The sequence below is a fragment of the Hipposideros armiger genome, unplaced genomic scaffold, assembly GCF_001890085.2.
Source record: "Hipposideros armiger isolate ML-2016 unplaced genomic scaffold, ASM189008v1 scaffold_211, whole genome shotgun sequence".
In the NCBI taxonomy this organism is placed as follows: Eukaryota; Metazoa; Chordata; class Mammalia; order Chiroptera; family Hipposideridae; genus Hipposideros; species Hipposideros armiger.
This window is the reverse complement of record NW_017731561.1, coordinates 2311558-2333037: the sequence shown is the minus strand read 5'-3', so window position 1 is coordinate 2333037 and position 21480 is coordinate 2311558. Positions and strand designations below refer to the sequence as shown.

At 43.2% G+C, this 21480-nt stretch overlaps 1 protein-coding gene across 8 annotated transcripts in view; it reads left to right on the top strand.

Moving 5' to 3' along the window:
• The first annotated feature begins 357 nt into the window (after positions 1-357).
• Positions 358-21480, top strand: part of EBF1 (EBF transcription factor 1) — a 382581-nt gene continuing 361458 nt past the window's right edge. For all 8 annotated transcript variants that reach the window (XM_019654003.1, XM_019653999.1, XM_019654002.1 and 5 more), the window contains exons 1-5: positions 358-1184; positions 3373-3529; positions 4094-4157; positions 4800-4855; positions 15563-15636. In XM_019654003.1, the coding sequence (XP_019509548.1) occupies positions 1051-1184; positions 3373-3529; positions 4094-4157; positions 4800-4855; positions 15563-15636 (485 nt within the window). In that variant the 5' untranslated portion in view covers positions 358-1050. The remainder of the gene's footprint in view (positions 1185-3372; positions 3530-4093; positions 4158-4799; positions 4856-15562; positions 15637-21480) is intronic.

Below are 21480 nucleotides of genomic sequence, written 5' to 3'. Positions count from 1 at the left end.
GCTCCCCTGCGCCGCCGGGGTAGGGATGTTAATGAGGGAGCGTGGCCCTGCACTGCAAGCCAGCAGGCTCCTGAGCCATGATTGGCTGCAGAGAGGCGGAAGGATGACGTTATGCAAATGAAGGGGCCGGCCTGCGAGGCATGGGCCCCGCCTCCTCCCTTTGGGGTTAGTGTGCTTGTGTTTAGCTCTGGGGAGAGTCAAACTGGATTCCATAGGGAAAGCCTGCAAATCACTTCTATTTTAGCAAGGAGAAAACAGAATCTCCATCCAGCAGGGTCCACCCCTCTCTCTTTCTCCCTCTCCTCTCCTTCTCTCTCTCTCTCTCTCTCTTTCCCTCCCCCCCCCTTCCTCTTTCCCTCTCTCTCCCCCCTTCCCCCCACCCCAGTCTCCCTCTCTGGTGTTTCTGTCTACGGCAACCAGCGTCCTCCTCATCTAATACGCACTGAAGGAAAGAAACATCTTTGGTTGGGAGAGAAGGAGGAAAAAAAAGGAGAGAGGAAAAAAACTTGCCTGGTTGTGGAAAATGACACTTGAAGTAGCAAAGCCGGCAGCGCGAGTTGAGTCTATTGTTTCTTAAATTGCCATCAGGGCTTTTTTTTTTTTTTTTCTTCCTGCTTCTTCAAGTGAAGGGTACCTCTGCAAAAGGAAACTCCAGCCCCTCCTGCCCTCCACCGGCCTGTGATCATTACAAAAAAAAAAAAAAAAAAAAAAAAAAAAAAAAAAAAAAAAAAAAAAAAAAGCACCCAAACCAAAATTAACCGACCAAACAACCCCCAACAGCCAAGCATACATCTCAATTTTTTTTTTTAAATTTTGGTCTTTTCTTTGGATTTTCCCTTTTTTCCTCTCCTTTTTTTCTGGGTTATCGCTCAGTTTTGAGCGACGGTTTACATTTTTTAAAAATTTGCTTTCCAGCCCGCCTTGATCTACTAGCGCGAGTTCATCGTCTCAAAAAAAAAAAAATCTCTGGCTGGCGTTTTTCTTTCCTTTTTTTTTTTTTTTTAATATTTTCAAGGGGGAGGAGATTTTCCACAAGAAAAGGTTGTTTTCATGTTTGGGATTCAGGAAAGCATCCAACGGAGTGGAAGCAGCATGAAGGAAGAGCCGCTGGGCAGCGGCATGAACGCGGTGCGGACGTGGATGCAGGGCGCCGGGGTTCTGGACGCCAACACGGCGGCGCAGAGGTGGGTACCGATCGGGGACCGCGGTCGGGGAGGCGAGCCGCGGGCAGAGGAGCCGGGAGACAGCGGCGGCGGCGGCTGCCGCGGGGCCTGCCCGCGCCCGCGCGTTCGCCGCTCGGCTCTGCTCGCCTCCGAGGCTCCGCGCTCCCCGGCCGTGCTGCCTTGGTTGTCTGCGCCGGGAGAGCCGGGAGCTCCCTGCGAGGAGCCCACGCTTTACCCGCACTTTCTCTTGCCTTGTCTGTGACTGTTTTCATTTTGTTTTAAGCCAGAAGAGGCGAGAGGCGATTCACCAGCATGATGCTGGATATCTGTGTTTTTATGACTGCTCTTTCTTTTCTGGCCGGCTGTTTTGGGTTTTTTTTTTTCTCCTTTCCTTTCCTTTCCTTTCCTTTCCTTTCCTTTCCTTTCCCTTTCTTTTTCTTTCTTTCTTTCTTTCTTTCTTTCTTTCTTTCTTTCTTTCTTTCTCTCTCTCTCTCTCTCTCTCTCTCTCTCTCTCTCTCTCTCTCTCTCTCCTCTTCCCTTCTTTTTTCTCTTTCCTTTCTCCTTTTCTTGCCTTCGTTCTTCCTTTTCTCTTCTTTCCTTTCTTCCCTCCTTTTTAAACTTTCTGTTCTCCTTCCTTTTCTCTCTCTCTTCCTTCCCCCTTCCTTCCTTTCTTCCTTCGTTATGTCCTTTCCTTTTCTCTTTTCCTCTTTACCTCTCTTCTTTCCTCCCTCCTTTTCTCCACTCCTCCCTCCTCTCTCCTCTCCCTCCTTCCCTTAACTCCTTTTCTTTCTCCATTTTGCCACAGAATCTTCTCTTATTTCTATCTGGTTCTCCCTCCCTCCCTCCCTCTCCAGCTTTCAGTTTTTCTTGGTCAACCCCTGAGAACAGCAAGTCCCAACTTGAATTCTGACATCTCCTAAAAGTCTTCCCTACCTTCTGTCACCATGGCCCCTTCTAGCCCCTCTCGCACTCAGCTCCTGGGATGCTAAATTGTGTGGCCTGGAGGCACTGCTTTTGGAGATTGACTTGGGGGAACTTCCCTGGGCACCCTCAGCACTCTTTACGGGACTCCTGGTCCTAAGTGAGAAATGGCCCCCCTTTTTTTTTCTTCAGGCCATTAGCTGGGCTTGGGGGAGTGGGAGATCTGGCACCCCAGGCCCCTATCAAACTCAGACAGGGCGGAAGGGGAAGAACGAAGATGACTAATTACATCATCTTCATTTTGTCCAGGCAGCGGACAAGTGTCCGTAACACCGTTTCCATCCCCACTGTGTGTAAAGATGGGGGTGGTAGGTAGTGAGAGTGAGCTGGGTAACTGGGCTGGAAGTGAAAGTGTGTGTAAGTGTGTGTGTGTGTGTGTGTGTGTGTGTGTGTGTGTGTGTGTGTGCGCGCGCGCGCGCGAGGGCGAGCCCTGTGTTGGGCAGGTCCGGCTGTCAGTGGCCGCCCTGTTCCCTTGGCGTCTCAGCCTCTAGCCCCACGGCCGGCGCGCTCAGCCGGCAGCCCTGGCCCATAGGATTTCTGGAATGAATGTGAGGATTTCTGCTGAACAGCAAAACTTTGTCAGGACACTCCCAGTTCCCTTCCCCACAGCGACCACCCGACAGTTCTGAGTTCCACCTTTAGATCCTTTTTCTCCACATATTTTATTTGGGGGGGGGGTGGCGGGCATGTGGCTTCCCGAGGCCGGGCACCCCAGGTTGGCAGGGGCGCTTGAGGTTTCCTGGAGGATAGCTGCTGCAGCGAGAAGCTGACCATGTTCCCCATCCCTTCTCACCTGCCCAAGGAGCTAAGACTAGAGATTGAAGGGGTTGGCGGGAACCAATTCCCATGCCCCCTCCCTCTAAGTTGTAAACGACCCGCTCTATTCCGCGAACGCGGGTTCGCCTTCTCCACCGCCACTTTTCTTCCTTCCCACGCAGCGCGCGTCAGGTTGGAGTAAATGCTTACAACGATTTACCTCCTGCGCAAAACCAAACAAAACTTTTCATAGAGCTTCTTAGAGTTCTGGGGGCGCGCCCTGTGCTCCGCGGGGAGGACAGGACACACGAGAATACGCAGGTTCCGTGGTCGGGTGGGCCCGGGAAGCCTGAGTGGGCGTGTTGGGCGCCCACTGGGCATTTGGGGGCAGAGGAGGCGAGTGTGTAAAGGGAGACGGGGGTCGCGGATCGGGGTCCCACTTAGCCGTCTAACTCTGCGTCTTTGGTCGCAGCGGGGTGGGTCTGGCCCGGGCTCACTTTGAGAAGCAGCCGCCTTCCAATCTGCGGAAATCCAACTTCTTCCACTTCGTCCTGGCCCTCTACGACAGACAGGGCCAGCCCGTGGAGATCGAGAGGACAGCCTTTGTGGGGTTCGTGGAGAAGGAAAAAGTAAGTGGGCGCAGCGCCGCTGCCCCTCGCCCCTGGGCTGGGAGCAGGCCCAGGCGCTTCGGGAGGCGAGCTCCTCCGCCAGTGCAAAGCATCCATAACACATTCCTGCGCGGGGTCCCCCAAGCCACTTCCCGTCCTGGGCGAATCCGGGCTCCTCGTCCATGAGACTCTGCTCCAAAAAAGTTCGCGCGGAGCCCCCAGAGTTGGAGAGAAGCGAGCCCGGATTCGCACTCCAGAATCAAGGGAGCCAGGGATGAACCCCGTCCTCGACCGCGCGACTACGCGCGGTTCCTGCCTCTGCTGGCCCAGGCCTGAGTCCCCAGGGGAAGGGGATCGCCTGTGCGCGCCCCACGTAATTTTCTGGAAGGGAAGAGGGAGCAGCAAGGGTCGGGTAGGGGGTGCGGCAGAGAGATCACAGTTGGCCACAATTTCTGCTGCTCTCATGCCTGTCCGGCTCCCCGGCCGGGGGGCCCGGATGGGGAAAGGTGCCTCGAAGTCGGTCCACTAGCTCACGCAGACCTCTCTCCTGCGTCTCTTGTGTCTTTGCGTCCTGATGCAACCTAGGAAGCCAACAGCGAAAAGACCAATAACGGGATTCACTACCGGCTCCAGCTCCTCTACAGTAATGGTGAGGCTCACGTCGGGTCCGCGCCGGCACCCCGGGGCTCCGGGTGAGGGCAGGGGGGCGTGGGGCACATGAGCACCAGCAAAACTCAGTCGTCCACCATCCTCGGGGTAAACCGGCTTCACCTGAGTTTCGCCTCAAGCGGTTTCACCTGGGGAGTCCCCGAGTGGCCCGAGGACGGCCATATTGGGCCTGCGCGTACCTGGGGCCAGGTGTGGCTCCTCGGCCCTCGTTAGGCCGCTTTTTGTTTTCTTCCACCGCTTGCTCAGGTCAGTTCCCTCGTCTTAGCTCAGACTCTAGGCCCAGAATCCTTTGGGCTCACTCAGGGTGCTTCGAGCGGTCTCGGCCTTGACGGCTCCCGGAGAGCGCGCAGAGGGGCTCCCGCGGCGGGAAGGTAGAGTAGCCAGGTGGGGGGCCCGCCCCATTCCCCACCGTGGTGCTTGGGGGCTGGCTCCCAAGAGCGCCAGGGCTAGGCCAGAGGCCCTACTCTGGACCTGGGGAAGGAGGTTCCTGGCTTTGGTTCTCTGGGACCCTTGAAGTTCCATCAGCCTTGGAGCCCCATTTTTTTTTGTTCCCCCCCCCCCTGCAGATCCTCTCTCATTTAATTCTCCTTCGTTTCCTTATCCCCTCCCCCCGCTTCCTCAGGGATAAGGACGGAGCAGGATTTCTACGTGCGCCTCATTGACTCCATGACAAAACAAGTAAGTTTCTCAATTTCGCGTCGCAGGGGTGACTCGTGGGCCGCGACATTTAGGAGCGTCAAGAAGCGGACTCCTCCGTAGGGAGAGGGCCGGGACGCGAACCCTCCACACCGGGGCCGACCCCCCAGCTTCGCTCCCCGCGCAGCCTGCCAAGTACCCACACGTGCGCTTGCGTCCGCCGCGTGGGGAAGGTGGCTCGACGGCTCCCTTCTTCTAAGGGACACTCAGACCTCGTGAATTAAGACGACGGGGTGCTGAATAGGGAGAATATGGGCTGAACTTACTTTGACCCTGAGTCAGGGAGACTCACGGGGGCGCAAAAGGTGCCTGGGGACTTCGGTGCAGTGTGGGCCGAACTTGTGAAACCCAAACCACCTGGGCCTCCCCTGGGAGGCGAAGGGTAGAGGGAGTGGGTGGGGGCAACAGCAGCTTTCTCAGGAATGGTGAGATGGGGCTGAGAGCGGAGATGATCCACTAAACAGATTTTTTAAAAAGGAGGTGGTAGTGGGGGTGGTAGTGTTGGGAGAGGGAGCTACAATTGTTAGAGGATATTTTGCAAAAATCTTCCTGCTTCTGCCTCCAAGTTTGGCTAGAAGCCAGGCAGCATGAGTGAGCTTGTGGTCTTAAAGGTACATAGACGGCATTTTCTTAAGCTCCCCCAACACGCGGGAGTCAAGCAGTATACATTAAGGTTGAGTTATGTATGGTTGAAAACATACAATTATGAGCCCAGTCCGAAAACAGGCCTGACGTTTTAATGAGGCATAGGAGCTTTTTTTTTTTTTTCCCCTTTTAAATTTTAGGGAAAAGTTTAGTTTTAGAATTAAATAGCTGGTTAGGTAGTTAGTTGGGGGACACAGTCACAGAAAAAGAATAGCTTTATTGGGTGGGGGAAAGAAATCAGAACAAAGAGAAAAGTTATTCACTTTGTATCAACAACCAGCTTAGTCAGAGGGTTAAAACTTATGTACCTGATTGTGATGTAAAGATATTCCCTTTAAAATAAGGGAGGCAATTCTCTTCCATAGATACTGGTTTGGAAGGTTTCAAATTAGGGTATATATGCATATTTAAAATTTGTTTTTACATAAGCCATGGCTTGAATATGTCGTACTAAATACCCTGATGGGCGATAAGCTGCTGGAAGTTTTAAAATCCATCAGCAAGAATGAATGTAATAACAGCTAATTTTGATTATAACTCTCATATTTCATTGTGAACCAAGTAGAAAACATGACGGAGTGATGCGTATTTTTTGAAATAATAAATAGCTATTGAAATCTATTTCAAGTATTTGCCTAAAATATTTAATTTTCTTGAAGATCTGTTTATTTCTTCATTGCTTGGTCAGAGTAAATCCACATTTATACTTTCAGTCTTGGTCTTTTTTTTTTTCTGGTTTTAATTATCACATAGGATAATTCCCTTTCATTTACACACCTTGTATTTTGTTAATTTTTTCCCCCTACCAAGCAGAAACATAAAAGCCTGATTTCAGTAACATTTTTTTTATGATATCAAAACAAAAATGTCTTAAGTGGAGTTTCGTTTTTAAAAAAATTGTCTTTGATATCCTGGATATACTTTCCTGCCATTCTCATCAAAGGGAAGAAAAGATGGAAGGGTAAGGGGAAAGTATGAACTCTAATACATATTGCATATGTATGTATTACAATTTACTTTTTACAAGATAAAAAAAATCCCCCCAGATCAGTATATAAGGCCTGTCTTCCTGTGTAACATTGGCCACTTAAACATTAAATTACAGGCAGCACTAGGAAAGGAGCAGTTGGAAGGAGCACAAAATTAGGACATGTTTGAAGTGATTAACTTCTCTCAAAACTTTATTGTAGACCCCTTAAACAAAAAGTGCCACCCAGAATTGATTTTCCCATTATGAAATGAAACCTACTTTACACACTCTTATGTGGTGGGAGAATAATCTTGATTTTTATAAAGCAATACATCAAATGTCATTTTACTAACAAGGTCATAGAGTTTAAGAAAAACTACAGCTTAAGGCATTCTTTGACCACTTGGTATCATAAATTTTACCAGTTGTGTGTGTGTGTGTGTGTGTGTGTGTGTGAGACTAGAACAAGATATAGTTTATTTTTAATAATAGCAAGTATGAGAAAGTCATTTGCCACAATGTGACATCTTACTGGAAGTTAAAATTATAAATGTATACAATTATGTATTTTGGTGGGGAGTGACCTGAAAAAAGGTTTAAATAATTCTCTGAATTTAGTCTAATTTAGTCTAAACATTTCAACAAAAAGGGCTTTTTTTTTTTTTTTGAGGCAATACCTGTTTGCTTTCATAATAATTGTCTGGTGCCTTCTCTGTGGCTTTCACTTTGAAAGGCAACCCTTGTCCATTATCCTGTTACTTGTTCGTTGATTATGTGCTGTAAGAGTTTGGGAAGTAGGTTAGCGTCTTGTGTACACAGTTAATAATACAGTCTTCAAAAAAGCAGATCAGCTTGAAGAAGCATAACTTTCCTCAGCTGTGTCATAATTATATTTTAGCCTCGACGAGTAAAACAATGGATTCTCATTTAGCTTGAAATTATTCTATGATAATTAACTACCACGTCTGATGAAAAATTTCTTAAATGTTTGATATTAGTTAAATACACAGTGACCCCTTCACACCGATTTAACGCTTTATATAAGTTGACTGATGAAGTGGTTACATTGTTTTCCTCTGTGAAATTCTCCCAGATAGACTCAGGATTTTGATAGTTAGAATACAGGCTGGAATTTCAGTGATGCGATGGGTTCCGTTAACACTATAAATTTCGGAGGGCCTATCTAGCCACAGTTCAAGTATCTTCTCCTAGCTGCTAGTGCATCGTGACACGTTTCAGATCAGGGATGCGGTTTTATGTGTGTGATATCATATCTTTGACTCACGAGTTGGGGTTAAAACTCAAAGGGAATCTTTGGCAAGCAAAATCCCAAACTAGCTGTGAACTCTTCATATTCATAGAATGTTCCTGATCTTGGGTGGAGTTAGAATCACTGAGATCAAACAGAAATGTACTCAATCAACCAAGATATATTGGTATGACACAGTGTTTCACACCTTTTCAGAGTGTCTCATTATTCTGGGTAATGACTCTTAATTTTGGACTCTCCCAGGAAAGCGAAAGCTTCATTATAAGTGAAAGTGTAAAAATCCGAGCCCCCTTATTCCTATGCCTCTCTCTATAAAACACAAAGGATATGATATTTAAAAAATTCGTCCACCAAGTAGAAAATAAGAGGCTTGCTTTTGGGAAGGGTTGTTCAAAACCAAGTTTAGCTAGACTAAAAATAGGTTGTTTTTGTGTCATTGCTGTTTTTGGTATTCCATTAGTGAGCATGCAAAAAGGCCTGTAGGATCCAGAAGTTTATGGCTGTTGCATCCAGAAACAGCATCTACTGCAGAGGCTCAAATGAACCCTGTGGGAAGGTCTGAGGTTCAGTGTGCCTCATTTCAGATTTTCATGTAGTGTTTGAGATATGATTACGTTCTATGATTGTTTCACTGAGTTATTTATCTTTAAATAATTAGAAAAGCTTTTAACTTTATTTTCCCTCCTTGCTTTAAAAAAAAGAGACACTTTTATAATTCAAAGAAAGAGTACCAAATTCCGTAAAGTTATCAGAAACAAAACACTCCTTGCCCCCAAACAAAAGCTTTCTTTCTTTTCTTTTTTTTTTTTTTGGGGGGGGTGGGAATGGGAAAATAATACCCACGTAATCCTTGTCTATATGGATTTGAAGGTAGATGATGTGGTGAGGGCATTCTAAAAAGGTCCCAGCACAGTGGGAGGTCCAAGGAACCATAATCAGAAATGCTGTCATATTTCTCTTCCCAGCTACTCTTATATATTTGTTTTGATGTTCCCGGTACTTGAAGTTATTGATGCAAGTGCATTTTTTTTCCTATTGATTGTTTCATTATATCCTGCCACAGCTACACAGATTTGATTAACAACCCTTTCAGTTCATGGTTCTTCATTGGTAGATAAACACATTTTTAGTGTATCAATAAGTTCCAAAGGAATTCACTAGGCCAGCAGAGAGGTTCTTTCATATATTTGGGGAAACAAACAAAAAAGGACAGGGCAAGATTGTAGTCAAGAGCCATATTTCAGCAGCTTTCTCTCTCCTTTGGTAACATGTCAAAAATGCAGGTGATTTAAATTTCCTTGCACATAGAGGAATGGAGAAGTTTGGAATTTTTATGCATGATCAGGACCTGTGTTTGGGAAAATGTAAACTCATCACAGTGGAAAATGTGTTGTTTGGAGTCTGGGGGTGAAAACAAAGCTGATGGTTTTGGAGAGATTGCCGGAGCCAGATGGCCTAGTACTTCCCCAGTCTGGCGGTCCAACTGCTCCCTCCTGGATAATATACAGCCATTTGTTCAGGGATATTTACGCTAGAGCTGTTTCCATGTGAATGTTTGAACAGCATTAAAAACGAACATATTAGTGGTGATGCATTTATCGAACTGGTATGACTACACTGATAGACTGTTCCTGTGTCTGTACTTATATTGCTGAGCGTCATGAAGGAGTATTTGGATTTTGGTGAATTGTTTATATAGTTGTTGAGTAAGAGTGATTTGGTCTTAGTGAGTAATTAAAATATGTGAGCGTTTGGAATCAAACTAATGGAAATAATGGTAGCACCTACCTTGAAGCTCTGTTGTGAGAATTATATGATGAACTCATATATGTAAAGTGCTTAGAATAGTGATGGGCACACATTAAGTGCTTAATAAATTTGCTGATTTTATTATTATTATTATTATTATTATTATTATTATTATTATTATTCCATTGGGTTGACAAAGCCAGTTGTATCTAATATAGATGGAAATGTAGTTACCATATGGGTGAAATATCTTTTAGTACCTCTAGGAAAAGAAATATAATATAGGGTTGTTAGAAAGATTCAGTTGTTATCTTGGCATTTGAATAATATAAGGGATTTTATTTCTTTGAGACATAAAAGATGCATTCTAAAGCTAACTGCTTTTGGTACACATTCTCTTTTTATTCGGGGCTGTGATGTAACTGAACAGCATACTGAATATGATATCATTCCTTTGCAACTTTCCTAATTCAGTTCTGAAAACGGCTTGCTTAGCTGCTGAGCTGAAATTACATCTTTGTAATTTGTTCACCAGTAGCCAGGCTTCTAATTGAAGCAAACTAATTTTTATTTTATCCTACTATTAATGTTGGATTGCTGTTTGACACAATTGTTTATGAAATGTCAGATTTGTAGTGTTTTCTTTGGCACAGGTTAATTTTAACTAAGGCTCCTTCACCTCCTAGAAATTTCTAGGACCACATTAGCTAGCACTTTTTAATTTTTTTAATGATCAACAGTGGAACTTGGTGATGGAATGTAATGATTTGTATCACAGTACATTGATGATATAGGTGTCCCTATTATTATTTTTTATTAATTTCAATTCTTCGTAATTTGCTACCAAAGGCTCTTTGACAGCCTGTACTTAGAGGACACTTCACTTCTGGTTAAAGGAGATGCTTTATACGTTCATGAACTTGTTCTTTAAGGTGACAAATTAGGTTTGGCCTTTTATTTTGTATGTGGATGAAAGAGGAACATATTGTCAAGGTTACTCTTTTGGTTTATATAGAAAATTAGGAATTTTTGTTAGCTGTAAATTACCTACCTACCTACTTCTATTTCTTTTTCTCTTTTTTTTCCTTTCTAAACTAATCATGACATGTCTCCTATTGTTTGGTTGTAAACAAACAAGATAATGAAAACATTTTCTTTGTCAAACCCTTTTGGATTTTAGTGAACCAAAGTCAAAATAGTTTTCTCACCCTCTTAATTTCAGTGTGGAACAAAGAGAGTTAAAACCGTTAGAAAAGTAAACAAAGACAGCCATGCTTAATTCTCTGTATTTCCTTTGGCATCCTATTGAAGTGTGATCCTGGTATATGTTCACTGTGTATTTTTCGTTTTACTGTGTGGTCTTTATCCACAGTAAGTTTCAATTAACTTTTAAAACCCAGTGATATTTTAGAAAAGCGGGGATGAACTGCACTTCACAAGATGCCTTCTAAAACAGTGGCAACCGAGGTAGATTTTCACTATTGATGGATTTCTTTTCAAACATGTCCTAGGTTAATTTATAATTGGGCATTTGAAATGGATGGCATTTTATCGTCTCACACTAAACCTTCTGGCGCTGTTGAGTAAGGATGCGAAAGTTTAACAATGCCGATTTTTCCTTCTTGTTTTTGTTAATTATAAAACATTTTTTTGGGGGGAAAAATGCCCCTCAATCTGAAAGTTAATACAGTATTAAACATCATTTTGTATTTTCTTTCCACTTAATAGGGGAGGATATTAAGAAAAGGGAAGCTAGCATATCAGAAAAATAAACCGGTTCCAAATATGTTGAGTTTTGACAACTTGTTTATCAATTTCACCAGGTTTTTAAAGTTGAGATGAAGTTAGGACAGCTGATTCTTCTACTTTTCTCCCTGAACAAGCATTCCTGCCACCTTATAGCATTTATTTGCCATTGGCAGGATAAATGTAAACATTGCTTTCTACTCGATATTGTATTTTTTGTTTCTTAGGTTAAAACCTCAATTTGCTTTGCCCTCGGTTTACTTATTTAAATACTATCTTTTCTATGCGGTCTCTCCCACTCCTGCCCATCTCTGTAGCAGACCTCCCATCCTTACTTCTGATAAACACATTGATTTATTTAAACCACTGTTGTCTTTGTCGCTCTCACAGCAGACTACCTTTCTCACAGGGAGCAGGCGCATGATTTACTATGGAGGGTGAAAATAAGCCTTCTTCTTGGTGTTCCATTGTTTGGGCCCTAAACCAGCTGTCTATTAAAATGGTTTCACTTAAAATAGTCAATGCTGTTTATATGCTTCTGTGATTTCCCAGCTGATCTAGCCTCAATGAGCATTACTCACACCCCACAGGGGCACATCTTTAAATTGGGAAGAAAAGCAGGAACTTCTCCCTAAGTTGGTGTTAGAGGATTCCTTCCTTTCCTTTTAGGCTTCAAGCCTGGGTTTGCTGAACTGTGAACCAGTCTTGATGTGTGTACTAAATATACATGGCAGAGAGTTGATGTGTGGCTGTAAGTTGTGTGTATAAGCTGGAGGGAGAACTGGGCATTTTTTAAAAAAAGCCTGTCTGATTGTTGACACTTTACATTAGAGGTATTCATTAAAATGAATTTATCATATTTCCCTGTATTGGATCTCATCAGGCTGGTGATTTCTCGGCCCATACCTTTTCTATGATATTGTGTCTGTGTGTTTTAACAAACCTTTCTAGTAACACACGCTACTTTTGGAGAGCTAGAAGTTGACTCTGTCTTTGACTGAGTTGCACCCTATCGCTAACCCTGTTACACTGAGGTTCTCGTTCACTCCGTTCACAGGAGTTTAGTCCTCCTCCACAGCAGAGTGAGCAGACGCCCTGCTTCACCTGCTTTTATTTCAGAAGTCACAGAAGCAGCAAGCACTTCTTACTCTGCATTTGGGTGCTGAAAAATATTGCTCTGTTGAGGTCCCAACGAAAAGGGACAGCAGAAAACTTCATGCTTCCATTTTTCAGAGTTCTTAACTGTTTCGGAGTAAAATCCAAACTCATGCTTTCATTTTTCTATGCTTGATTTAGAGAAAGAGTCCTCCATTTTGACTCTGCTGCCGGAAGGAAAGTGGCAGTTTGGCATTTGGTAGAGAGATGTATTACGGAGGCCCTGCGCCTTCAGCAAATGATATTCAGTCACCAGAGATAAAAACATGGGGTTCCTGGGAGTCCATGAGTCATCCACGGGGGCAGTTACGTGCATTTTTGCATTGCAACATATTGTTAATTGAATATCATCATGGGCCCACTGACTTCAATGGAACTAGCAGCCTTAGTAAAAACAATATCTATCATCTAGAAATAATCAAAATGAGAAGGTCTGAAATAACTGATACTCTCTTGTCCCCCCAAAAAACCAAACTTTTTTTTTTTTTTCACATGAGGGAAAACCCCACCAATACCTGTGAATTTATTTACCAAGTTACTTGCATTAGTTTTGCATGACAAAAAACTAAAGTTGAAACAGAGGTTGTCAGGGGTATTAAGAGAACATACAAAACATGTAGTGATAATAGGATTTCACAGAAATGAATGATTAGGATTTTTTTTTAGCACCATTTGTGAGATCTAATCAGTTATTTACAGTGTTTCTTTGATTTTCTCAGTGATTGCAGTAAAGAAAGCAGGCCAATGTAATTTTTGCTTTTCAAAATGTTTTCGATTTACTGAATGCATTTTCTTGACTAAAGGAACTTCTTGGATATTTGAAAAGGTCTTTTAAGAATGCAGGAAACAAGCAGAAGTGGTAGGGCAGGGCTCTGTGAAAGACTCCTTAGAGAAGAGCTGATCAAGCAGGCACCTGTAATTTTGCAACACTCTGGGTTGATCAGCCATCTTGTAATCTCAAGGCAACCACAGAAAGCCAAGAAAATCAGAGACTTCATCTCTGACATCAGTGAACCCTATAACCCTTCCAACAACTACCTACACCTGGGCTCTTTGTTGTATTATAAACAAAACCCTAAAAAAAAATGTAGTACAGAATCATCAATGTATGCCATAGAGGATGAAAATTTAAGGGATAATGTAAATTAACATAATTTAGATGATCGCCCCAGAAGATAGTTATGAATTACATAAGGTGAAGTAGTAACTTGACAGTGTGGAAGTCTGGTTGATGATCTCTGCTGGAGACCAGGCATCACCTTAACCAAATGGTCAAAGTTTACCACTGGTAGTGGAATTAGTGGACAGTGTGATTTTATGCAGTAAAATCTCAGGGCCACATCTGAGATATTCTGGCCCTGAATTGTCTAACTTTAGTCTAAGTCTGAAGAAATGTCAGACAAACCCAAAGTGAGGCTGTTCTACAAAAGAACTGGCCTGTATTCTTCAACAATGTCAATGTCATGGAATGCAAAAAGACTCAGGAATGTTCCGTGTTGAAGAAGACATGACAATTGAATGCAATGATTGGTATTGGATTTTTTTTTTCTATTAGGACTTTATTGTGTAATTGGTGAATCTCAATGAGGTCTGTAGATTAGATTATTGCATTGTATCAATGTTTATTTTCTAATTCAGATAATTGTACTGTGGTTATGTAAGAGAATTCCTTGTTTTAAGGAAATACATGCTGAAGTATTTAGGGTATGCCTGCAGTTTACTAATAAATGATTCAGGAAAAAAAAAGAGAAAAGAATAAAGCAACTTTAGTAAAATGCAAACATTTGAGGAGTCTGGGTAAAGAGCATGTTGGAATTCTTATATATTCTTGCAACTTTTCTGTGGGTCTAACATGTCAAAGTAAAACCTTAAAAAAATACAGGGTTATGATAGGTTAACCATAAAAAATGGTTTTGATGGGCCAAAGGTAGGGAAATGTTTTCTTTTTATGCAGGTGCTTTTTGTCATTTTTTAAATTTGTTGCAATTTTTGTTTTGTCATGGAGTTAGATATCTCAACCAGAGCCTGCTCCAAGGTTCGGCACACACTGTGTCTGAAGCTTTCCCCATCATTTACAGGTTCTAAAAGTCCCAGGTTCATAAATAAAGCACATTAGAGCCTACTACAAGTTAGTTACTGTAGCATCTGCATGTACTAAATAAGGATAGTCTGGTTAATTTAAGTAGTTTTATCACCAAGCAATTGAGGGTTATGTGAACGTGTGAAAGTAATTTATTAACAATTGGAAGCTGTGCTCCATTAGTATTATGTGGTGATACAGTGTTAAGTTTGTTAAAATGTATCCCAACACAGGGCACTGCTCTACCCGTTGGCTGTGAGTTTTTCCTTGGCCCAGGTACTAACATCGAGATCTTCCAGGAAGCTGAGGGCCCAGGGACGCTCCCTAGTGATCCGAAACAAAATATTTGTACACACATTACTAAAAACAGACAAAAACATCTTGGCTAGGGAGGTGGTTTGGGACTTCAGATTTTGAGAGTCAGATGTAATTCTTCTTAGTTTAGGGAGATAACGCTATGGTTTAAGCCCACACATATGCTGATGAGCATTACTATTGGGATGGGCGTGCACATGTTTTCAGCCTGTTGTGGGGAAGAAGGATTTTCCCTGATGGATGAATCATCTCAAAAAAGACAGTGAATGGACTCATTAACCATACCTCCACTTGTTTTCTACTGCTCACCTCTAGAACACTGCATGTTGGGGCTGGAAGAAGTAAAATAAGGTGGCAAAAAACATACAAATCCATGTACTTTGCTATAGTTGACATCAATAGTGTCTCAACCTGCTAAACCTCCTGGATTTTCCCCTCCTCTCTGATGAGATTTGCTTTTATTCTGAATTGAGAGGAGAATTGTGGTTGTCTTGATGACAGACAACCATCTCATATGCTGACGCTAAGATGTGGGCCGTAATATGGTGGTTGACAGGCCAGAGAGGAACCTATCCCCTTCCACTCAATTTGGGTTGATCCTTAACAATGTATCTTGAAACAATCAGCCCAGTGAGGCCCTTCAGCTCCTGAAAGCTAATTGGCTCACAGCCATGGTGAAGTGGTCAAGAACTGAGTTGTGATAGTTTGTTCTCTGCTACTTGGTTCCATTCTTAGCTCAAATCGTGCCTTTGTTTACAGGCCATAGTGTATGAAGGCCAAGACAAGAACCCAGAAATGTGCCGAGTCTTGCTCACACATGAGATCATGTGCAGGTAAGAAAAACCTTGTTCTCTCCCTTTAATTAGCAAAGAGAGGGTGAATTTGTTATCTCAAATCTAGGTGGGCGCAGGTCTATTTTGGGGGTACACATTTCTCTGGCTTCTCTCAGACTATCTGAAAAGAACTGTTAGACGTGAGAATTTGGTACTAAACTGTCAGGCATCAGAGTGGTTCTCAATTATTTATTAGATTTCATCCTGTAAGACATACATTTCCATTTTGATATCACACTGTTAATGGGCACAAAGCAGTGCCCTCCCCTTCTTCCTTTCAATCGAGTAAAATACAGTATAACCCTTTTAGTGTTAATATATGCGCTCAATGGCGTCGCTAGTAAAATGAGGAAGAGTTCTATTGATGTCAGCAGACGCCTCTGTTTGGATAAGACTTGAAAGTTGTAGTTCCCCTTTTTAATTCACCCACTTAAAAATGTGACTGTCCATCCCTAGGCACCATTCCTCCTGAAATGATGTGCGGGTTTTTTTTTTTCCCCCCCTTGACTCCGAGTTCTGAATCTTAGTTCACTTTAGTATATAACTGACAGGGTAGCTCAGATTTCTCTGGGGTACTGAGCTTTTGGAAGGGTAGCAAAGATGAACCCCTGAAAGCTATAAACATTCATGTCATCCGCCAGTGAGTGTCTTTATTTTTGCCTGATGTCAGACTGAGGCTACATTTGAAAACAGGCAAGTGGACCAAATTCCCTTCCCTGGCCTCTGCCAGTCCTCCGCATGTGAGCGAGGAGACCAGAGAACATCCTTGTAACTTTGCAGTTTGGGATTTTTATTCTACATAAAATCACACTGGCGCGTTGCTCCTGATATATTCTGAGTAATTGGATAAAGCATGAAAATGCCACTATGCATCGGAGAACGGCTACTAATTGCTTTGTTAGCCGTGCAGGCTCTCCCTGGCACAAAGCATGCTTGGCTCCTGACTCTTACTGACCAATCCTGTTAGGGCTTCAGCTGCCACTTCAGCATGGGTGGGCTTTATTTGCTGTTCATGGACTAGCGGGGAACTCAATCTTAAAGCCCTGTAGGTAGAAATAAAATAGGAAGGGCTTAATGTGTCTCCTTAGTAAGATCCCAAATATTAACTTCTTTATAATTATGTATGTATCTAAGGATTTCCTTTTTTCTTTTTCTTTTTTTTTTCCCTAAGCACACTTCTAATGTATTATTTAAAAATATACAGGAGTTTCATAAGTTTTTCTTCAGGGATTTGTAAAATTTGTTAATTATTCCAAAAGACTAGGTTGTTTTTCTCTAACTTTAATGCAGTTAAAAAAACAAACAAACAAAAAAACAACCCAAAAATATAGTCATGGATTTCTTAGAAGATGTTATTAGGCAAAAATTAGGGCTATCGTGTATATAGCAATTGTACGATTAAAGCTGTCACACTTTTCAGAATTAAATGAGTAAAATCATCTTAAAAAGCATTAAAAAATAACCTCCTTTGTACTACTGTTTAGACCATATCGCTATTTCAGCTTCCCACAATTAGCATGTCATTAGAATGAATTTTCAGTGTTCTAATTCATGTGATTCTAGCAAAATAGGAGACAGACAGGAAGATGGATCTCAACCAATAGGCCAACTAATATCTATATATCATAGATTTGCATCTCATATCTGTACATTTTTGGACGAAGCTAGAAATAATTCTATTCTCGAAATACTTAAAGATATATTATGCCTTTCACACACAAGCCTACCCTCTATTAATGCAGTTTATATTTTCCTTGTTCTTAAAATTCATTGGTCGAGAAAGTACTTTATTATGCTGGTTGGTGTGCTTTACTGCTGATGTTCTTTCTATTTTTCAGAAACATAAAAATAGCAAAAATAAAATTCTCAAGCCACTGAAGGCAAATGATGATGTTTGTACTGCATGGCTGAGAGGGAAAAGCCATATTCAAAATGTCATCCTGTTACTGTTACAGATTATGGTTTTGCTGGCTGCCTATAGATGTGGAAGGGGTACTGTTTGTTTACTAGGCCGTCCTGACCCTATTACACAAACCTGTCATCTATTGTGTGGCTAACAGTCTTTTAAATTGCAAATCTGATGCTCTTTAGGGGGCTTTAGGAAAAAAAAAATCTCACTTTCCACACCATCCTATTTCTCTTGATTTCTTGCCTGTTGTAAGTGGAAGTTGGGATGTGCTGAATTTGCACCAGGGGTGCAAATGCAGGCTCAATTATAAGCATAAAATTAGAGTCTGTTCACCATTAATCAGCCTGGCTAATTGCTATGCACCACCATTAGCCATATGGTGTGAAAGACAGCCTGCTCTCCCCAAGATGAAATTTCTTCATTGCAGACATGAAATAGTGAGGTCCCTGGATTTTAAAATAGCGTGTTTTAGATATTTAATTCCTAAACAACTTTCTGCAGTGCTTTCTGTCAAGGCTAACGGCACAATAAAACTTTGCATTTATGTCACAAAAGCTGTATATTTATAGTACCTTGGCGCAATGGTAAAGGAGACACAGAGAATTTACATCGACAGGAAAGGGCTTGGGATGATTCTGTTTTGTTGCAGGGAAAGGAAAAAGAAAAAGGAAAAAAAAAAACAAAAACAAGAAAGAAGGAAAAACACCAGAAAGTTGTGTTTCATGGGGTTGCAAATTGGAGAAACCCGTTTGGCCCTATTCTGAGGATAACCCCATGGCATAAGCTGGCTGAAGGGCTTGTCGCCATTGCATTATAATTATTGCCTTATTGCCACTCTTTGAGACAAAACCTCTTTGACTTGATGACATAGAGCTCTTTCTGTGGAATTCTGGGAGAGTTTCTGCATTTTTGGTAAATTGGAATCTATCATTACATTTTGCTAATACCGGGTAGTTAAGTTCTTAAAATAATATGGACCCATTAAGGGTTTTTTTTTTTGTTTGTTTGTTTGTTTTAAAGATAGAGTCCATAAGGGATTTGATTAGAAGTGCATCTGAGCATCCTGTGTTTAGATGTGAATGGAAATTAGGAACTGTGCTTGGTAGGTGAACCCAGTTCCCAGCCTCCCAGGCAGGCTGATGCAGGTTTTCTTGTTGCAGTGCACAGGATGGGTGCTCTGTTTAGGGGAGCACTCTTTTCCCATTATCAGTGCCTGGCTTCTTGGGGGATGATGAGTTAGTTCTCAGGGTTAGCTCCTCCCTTGATCTGGCCTCTTCTTCCTGCCTCTGGTTGCCGGCTGATTCTGATTTAGCCAGATTCCCACGTTAGCATGATTTCTTTAGGAAAGCATCCTGGCCCTTGTCCTTAGCTTTGTCCCCTGGTTAGGCATTCCGATTATGTCCTGTGCTTTTCCTTCAGAGCGCTAAGCACACTGGAACTGTGTCCACAGCTTGTCTTATTTTGTTGGACTAAAAGTTCCTTCAAGGCAGAGAAGTTACTCAGTTTTTCTCTGTGACTCAGTTGTCTGTGTGTGAAATGGGGGACCATATTACTACTCATAGGTGGTGGTTAAGATGAAATGCTATGAGCCCCATAAATGCTGATGGTGGTGCCTCACACATAGTCATAGCGAGAATGTCTGTTGTTACTAAAGAGTGGTTGTAGGAGCAGCAGTGTCCACAGTGTCTAGCCGGGTGTCCGGCGCATAGTTGCTCAGAGTGTAAGAGTGATGCGAGAGCATCGAAAGGAAGTGTCCACTAAAGCATTGCAGTGTGCTTTATTCAGTCTGAGCGTGGTGGTTAAGGGTGTTTTCATTCTTTTAGCACCTACTGTGTGCGGAGCCCAAGAGGTCTGAGTTCTGCAGTAGGCGAGTTTACTGGTTAGCCAGAGAGGGGAGACCAGTAGGCAGATAACTCGACTGCACTGGAGAAAGGGTTGACTGTGATGAGAGGCGGAGGCAAAGGACTGTGGCCGTTCAGAGAAGGGAGGCCATCCTTGCAGGTGGATAGTAGCCAGAGGGATGGGGAGGAGGATGAGGTAGGACCGTGGTTTTAGAGGCCACATGAAGAAGTGTATGGGCCCACTTGGTGGTGGTCCTGGCAGGATTTCCCTATGGAGAGGTCTACAGCTGTGGCCTACAGCTGGGAAGAGTCAGGGTGAAAGTTAACCCACTTCAGAGGCCTTTTCCCAAAGGTGAGGGTTGAAGCTGTGGTCTTAGAAGGGCATTGACAAGGGTGGGAGAGTGGAAAGAGAAGGAAGGGTCCTGGGATACATTCTTGGGGAATAATCACATTTAGCAAGGAGGGAGGGTGTGTTTGAGAATCAGGGAGAAGAACCTTGAGCATCCAGGGGATAGAAATACAAGGAGAGTGTTTCAAAGGTGGGGAGCCATCCATGTAATAAGTGCTAGGGAGATCCAGAGGGACATGAAGACTGAGAAAAGCATCAAGAGTCACTGGAGAACGAAGCCGTTTTTTATGGGGCTAAAGTGGCAAGAAGTGGCAGAGGCTTGGCCAGGAGAAAGTTGGACAGTGAAGAAACTAACTCAAGGAAAAAGGAGAAGGAAGCCTTTTTTTCTTTTTTAAGAGAATGAGAAAACTTGACAATGTGTGCAAACTGAGGGAAAGAGTGAACTTACTCTTACAACCATTAATCAGACTATTCAGATAATTCCTATAATATATCTCATTCTCCCGCCCCTTTGGCTAACTAGGTAAGATATTTTGTTTATTTCTGTAAAGCTTAAAGATTTATATGATGTTTTTCTCCACTTTAGAGAGCCTCTACTTAGAGGAATAAGTTCCATGCCCCTAGAATGAGGATTGGCAGGTCCCATGACTAGGAAACCTCTCGCTGTTCCTTGACCTGATGCATGGGGCTGCGTGTCAGCTCACTGGCGATACAGCACCTGTGTCAGGCTAAGGAAGAGACTCATCACCTTGCTCTTCCCTGGGTGTGCGCAGTTGTCCGGGATGTGCATGAGCCTGTTGGGGGAGGGGCTGCTGTTTTGAGTCTACAGTGTAGGCACAGCACCAGTACCCACTCTTGTGACAGGCCACATTGTTCTCCTGCCACTTGGGCTGGCGGGTTGAGAAGGGATGTGAAATAGTGGGAGTCCTGCTCCGTGACAAAGCACATTAGGAAACTCCAAGCCCCCTGTAGGTGCCTGCTTTAGGGCGCGAGTACCAGGTGTGTGCCTGGTACAGTGCCTGACACACATAGTAGGGGCCTAAGAAACACCGTTCTGAGTGGATGAAGTTCCATCCATCCCACGGTCGTGAGCACCTGATGATCCCTGGGCGTTCTTTCATTACCGTGGTAACTTTTCCTTTGACGCGGTTTTGCATCTGCTGTCCCGTGTATTCTGTTGTTTCATCCTGAGCCCTCTTCTGCCTTCCACATAAGTGAATCTGTTCTCTTTTTCAGCCTGTCCCTCTTGGTTAATATCCATCTTGTGTGTGGTAGAGGTTGGTGCCCACCTTTTTTGGTTCTTCTGAGTTCAGTGGAAGAAGCTTGGGGCAGCTCAGCTTAGAGCAGGGAGGGCTTTCTTGGGCAGGAAAGACTGTCATGGGCAGGACAGGTGTTTGCTCGGCTTGGTGCTGAGGTTAGAACTGGGAGGCTCCAGGGGGATAGATGTCAGCTGAGTCTAAGGGAAGACCTTCCTTTCCCACTGACAGTTGAGTTTTAGTATTTTAATAGGAAAGGAACAATGCAATACAAGGCAGAAGACTGCAGATGTATGTAAATAAGATATATACCCTCCATTCGTCCCCGTTTCTTATTCCACTCCCTATAGGTTACAGCTTTGAAGTTTCTATTTGTTCAAGAAATATTTTATGAGGTCCTAGTGTGCCAGGCTCTGTTCTAGTTGCTGGAGATTTAAAGGTGAATAAAAAAGTCTTAGACCCTGTCCTTGTGGGGTCTATAGTCTAGTG